Consider the following 5017-nt stretch of genomic DNA (forward strand, 5'->3'; position numbering starts at 1 on the left):
TTTCCCCCCCCCCCCTTAAATCCTTTTTATTTTCCGGACTGTGTGCGGGGAGTTACTGAGCATCTTTCCTTTTCAATTAGTGCCCCCGCTTTTATTTTATTTATTTTTTTTGTTGCATTTTTTTTGTAATTTGGAAGAGTAACCAACCCCCCCTCCCCTCCCCTCCCCACTCCAAACACACCCCCCTCCCTCTTTTCCTTTTTTATCCCACCCCTCTCTCAAAAAAAAAAGCTTTTCTGGACGGCGGGGATTCCACTTTGCGATGCTGCTCTCCAAGAAGATTGGATCGTTTGCTCACATTTGCAGCCCAAGTAGCATGGACTTACCGGTTAAAATCCAGTTGCAGCAAGGTAACAGCTCCTGTTCATCACCTCCCCCTCCCCTAGCTTTTTATTGTATATTTAATATGCATCTGTATATAAATAATATGTCGTATGTATTTACGTCCGTCTATGCACAAATGTATTTATAGCTCAGGGTTGTTTGGGAATGGTGCATTTTACTGGTTAGCACTCTAATGTTTTGGGAACGGCTTGAGGTTTGTTATGTATGGGCTTGTATTGTGGGTGAATTTTACACGAGTTGGCATTTTTTAAAAAAAAAACTAGTGTTTAGCTTCGAGGGATTAAAATAAAAGTTTTGAGTGCGGATTCTTTTCTCTCCCTTGTAGTAAAATATATATTTTTTTCCCCCCTCCTATGCAGTGAAGGAGCGAGAGCCTTTTGAGAAAGTCTATCAGATCGGGGCAGTGCTGGGCAGCGGAGGTTTCGGCACTGTCTATAGTGGAGTGCGGCTCAGTGATGGGCTCCCGGTGAGTCTGCCTTCCCGACCCCTAAACGCGCTATGTTGCATGTTAAAACATTTTTTTAGTTGTACCCACCCCCGCATTAATTCCTCGCCAACTAACTCATTTCTGCGCTTTCCTTTATAGGTCGCTGTCAAACATGTAGCCAGAGAGCGAGTGACCGAGTGGGGCTCACTGGTAAGTAAAGCGCTTTTCTCCTGTGTTTACAATGGTTATTTAACATTGGGGATGGAGCGTATCGTGAACACATTGGAATATATTGGCTGTAGATGATACTCTGCAATCGATAGTTTCTCTTAACCCGGCTCTTTGCCAATGTAATCGAATTTGAATCAATTAAAAGCTGAACAGCTGTAAATTAAACTTCGATAGCTCTTAATTTTTTTTGGGGAGAGGGGGGGGTTGATTAAGGACGGCGTTGCTGCCAACACTAACGGAGCAGATCAAAGGGGCAAATGTTGGAAATAGTGAGCCAAGTTTTGAGGGAGTGATTCTAGTGGTACATGCAGTTCTTTTAATGGGAACACTGACATTTTTCTCTAAAGACAGTAGGACACGTAATATTTTGTATGTAGGGGGCGTGAGTTTAGTGTCTCAAATCAATTTTACAAGCGGCATTTATACATTTTCCCTCTTTTTTTCCCCCTCTTCTCTCTCCTTCCCCCCCCCATGCCAATCCCCTGTTTTTATCGCTGTAGAATGGCAGTCTGGTGCCCCTGGAGATTGTCTTGCTTAAGAAGGTGGCCGGAGGATTCCGAGGGGTGATCAAAATGCTGGATTGGTACGAGCGAGGGGACGGCTTCTTGCTGATCATGGAGCGGCCGGAGCTGGTCAAGGATCTGTTTGATTTTATCACCGAGAAGGGGGCTTTGGAGGAGGAGCTGGCCCGGGTCTTCTTCAGACAGGTCCTGGAGGCGGTCCGACACTGCTACAACTGCGGAGTGGTTCACCGGGATATCAAAGACGAGAACCTGCTGGTGGACCTTCGCTCCGGGGAGCTCAAGCTCATCGACTTCGGCTCAGGGGCGCTGCTCAAGGACACGGTCTACACCGATTTTGACGGTAATGCACCATTCGGGGCTGCTCCAAACCAGTTTATTTTTTTAATGCATTACAACTGCTGCCTTCTCCCGTGGCGAGAGCCAGTGAAACCCAGCTCTTTTATATCAGCGATCTCTCGCTGATCACCTGAGATTAACTCCAACCTGTACCTATTTTTAAAATTTGATTCTTCTTAGTGCTTTAGTAGAAAAAACCCGAGTGGGCGGAGATGCAGTATCTTTTCTGCATTTGTGATCATCTAGATAATCCTATTCTGGCTTTGGCAGTTTTGCTTTTTATTTTTTGGGGTGGGGGGGTGTGTGGTTAGTCCCAGGCTGCAGGAGTGATGAGCTCTAAAACCTTTTACAATGATTTCCAGGAGCCGTACGATGTTTACCTTGTTCACCTTGTTGTGAAACTCGAGCTCTTCCCGTATTCAATCCGTTGCTGCGGTGTGTGTGTGTGTTTTTTATTTCGCACAGACCTGGCTCCACCCCGCCTAGTCACTCCATGGCCAACCACGCACTCATCAATTCAATGCTCAGAATAACACCGCTCCCTCCCTCCCTCCCTTTTCCTTTTCAGCCTGACGCTGAGGGACTTCTCTCCACGTTTCCAAACCGCTCCAAACCGGCTTCCGAGCACCACCGGAGTCTCTTATCAATCGGTGCAGTGAAGGTTCCTCATTTCACTGAGCCTCAAACTGCTCTTCTTCTGTCTCTTTTTTCTCTCTCCTCTCTTTCTGATCCTTGCTCTCCACTCCCCTCAATTTTTTTTTTGCTGAGCCTCTTTCTCTCCCGATTCCTGCTCCCTTTTTTTTACCTTCCCTCCATTTTCTGGGTTAGAATCACTCCTCTTGTTTTTCCTGCTGTGCGGAATCCCACCATGTGAGGGCTTCCTCACGTTTGTAAACAAAGGAGTCAGCTGACTGGCTCACTGCAGGGAATTGATCTGTACAGCAACCAGGGCTGCTCTTTATATAATATGGAGACCTAAATCGCTTTAGAACTTCTAGTATGTAATTAGCTTTCCAAAATGCCTTTGGGTTGAAATCCGGTTTTGAATTAAATTTTTGCTTTTTTCCAGGCACAAGAGTGTACAGCCCTCCCGAGTGGATCCGTTACCATCGATACCATGGCAGATCAGCCACTGTGTGGTCTTTGGGAGTGCTGCTATATGACATGGTGTGTGGGGATATCCCTTTTGAACAAGATGAAGAAATCTTGCGTGGCCAAGTGTACTTCAGGAGGAGAATTTCTTCTGGTAAGTGTTTTCACAAAGAAGCTTTAACGCAACACCTTTGTGTGCCCCAAGTGCTTTAGTGCTAATTTAACTATATAGTTTCTGATCTGATTCTGTTGAACCTAATTGAATTTTGATATTTTAAGCATTGGCTAATTTTGTGTTTTTTTTTTTTCCTCCCAGAATGTCAGCATTTGATTAAGTGGTGCCTTGCCTTGAGGCCTTCTGAGAGACCCATGCTTGAACAGATCTTTGATCATGCTTGGATGCGAAAGGCAGAAGTGGTTAAAACTGAAGACTGTGACATCAGGCTGCTAAGCCTAGGCCATGAGCACTCGAGCACAAGTTCAAGCAAGGAGAGCCTGTGAATTATCAATGTCTCGCAGCAGGAGGGGAGCTATACACTAAAGGACCCTGTGGTGGTGCCACCAGCTTGATGTGGGAGGGGATGATAGTTGATTTGACATCCAATCCTGTGGGGTGGGGTGGGGGTGGGTGGTGGGTGGAATCTGACTGCTGGTTACTGCTCTGAACTAATTATTTTGTTTTCTTTTGGGAACTTTAGAGTTTGGGAAAAGCAGGCCAGTACTTGGCAATGACTGACCTTTATTTTTTAGCAAAAAGTGACCTCCAAACAATGCAAACTCTGCTCTCATAGAGCCTGGACTAAATGTTCTTTGCTTTCTGAGTGCCTTTTGAAAGCTGCTTTAATTCACTGGTGATGGAATACTTGAACACATTTTGTTCCCCTTCTATCTTTTGCTGCTCAGAACACTTCAGCCTGCACAGCTAAAGGTGTGTACAGGGATGTCAAGAACTTTGTCTGTCAGCAATGTTGGTTTTTCTTTTATTTTTCCAGCCATCGCAACCACTAGGCAGAAGGCCCTTTTTTTGAGTCTCTCTCCTCTTCCATCAACCTGCGAGTTTTATTTGTATGTGGCCAAGGCATGTCGGGGCATGGTTGTATGCACAATCAATGCAATTCAAGGACACTTTCAAGACTGTATATTGTATGAAATGTAAATTGTTCCATTATGTATTATAATCTGGTTTTTATTTATTTGTATTCTGAAAAGTTAGACTGTCCACAAATTTCACGTGGCTATTTATTTGTTTAATTTATTTTAGAAAATTTCCAACACTGTTCTGCTTCCATGACACCAACCAATTTGGTTAGTCTATGGTATATTTCTGCATTCCTGTTTTTTCTGCATTTTTTTTAAATACCATGCAGGTTTAGTGGATTTGTCATGCCAGTGGAAGGTGAATGGAAGCTTATGTCCAAAAGCTATCCTTTTAAAAGGGCAACAGATGGATTTTATTTTCCTCTAACTTGGTATTTAACCAAGATTCTACATGGCTGTTTGTATTAGAAGTGTAAAGTAATACTGTTTGAAAGTTTTAAATTATTGAAGTTGTACAGTCTCCATCATTGGCTTAGGAAGGTAGAGTGGCAGTCGACCTTTTTTAATTTATTTCAATAGCTGTGTTTTGTGCACTAGATCTAGTTGCATTTATGCAGCTTGGATTTGGGAGTTTTTTTCCAATTTAGCTGTGTGAAATAAATGATGGATGGAGAACATATTTTTTTATACAAGCATTTCAATTAAAGTTCACTTTTTGTACATAAGGTTGTGTCAATGAATAATGAATGAAGGTGTTCTCTGGTTACTTTTACACTCAATTTACTTAATTACAAGTTGTTCATCCACTCGTGCATGTTGAGTCACCTGTTATCACTGCTAAAGTGTGTAAAAAGCCAACAGTCTTAAAACCTGGAGAGCTGATCTTCGTAAAAGTACACATCTTTGTGGCTTCTTTTAAGTAGAAATATCAGGTCCTGAAATTATCCTATACATCAGGAGCCAGTTTACACCTTTTTTTAAGAGGCCTAAGATTAAATTTGCCTGGAATTAGATTACACAAAAA

The 5017-nt window shown here is 43.1% G+C and overlaps 1 protein-coding gene across 1 annotated transcript; it reads left to right on the top strand.

The window, feature by feature from the left end:
• The first annotated feature begins 211 nt into the window (after positions 1-211).
• On the top strand, positions 212-4718 carry LOC144687351 (serine/threonine-protein kinase pim-3-like). Its single transcript, XM_078553339.1, has 6 exons — positions 212-350; positions 705-811; positions 932-982; positions 1504-1867; positions 2933-3109; positions 3272-4718. Exons 1-6 carry the CDS (start codon positions 263-265, stop codon positions 3454-3456), a joined length of 972 nt encoding a protein of 323 aa, XP_078409465.1. The 5' UTR covers positions 212-262; the 3' UTR covers positions 3457-4718.
• Positions 4719-5017: the final 299 nt, after the last annotated feature.

Source organism: Cetorhinus maximus, chromosome 12, assembly GCF_964194155.1.
Source record: "Cetorhinus maximus chromosome 12, sCetMax3.hap1.1, whole genome shotgun sequence".
Taxonomy (NCBI): domain Eukaryota; kingdom Metazoa; phylum Chordata; class Chondrichthyes; order Lamniformes; family Cetorhinidae; genus Cetorhinus; species Cetorhinus maximus.

What these genes read in the sequence shown, in the direction of transcription:
- LOC144687351 (XM_078553339.1), top strand. Translation starts at nt 263, where the DNA reads ATGCTGCTCTCCAAGAAGATTGGATCGTTTGCTCACATTTGCAGCCCA. An exon ending in GGCTCAGTGATGGGCTCCCG is followed by an intron (nt 812 to 931) that starts GTGAGTCTGCCT and finishes TTTCCTTTATAG; the next exon opens with GTCGCTGTCAAACATGTAGC. An exon ending in TGACCGAGTGGGGCTCACTG is followed by an intron (nt 983 to 1,503) that starts GTAAGTAAAGCG and finishes TTATCGCTGTAG; the next exon opens with AATGGCAGTCTGGTGCCCCT.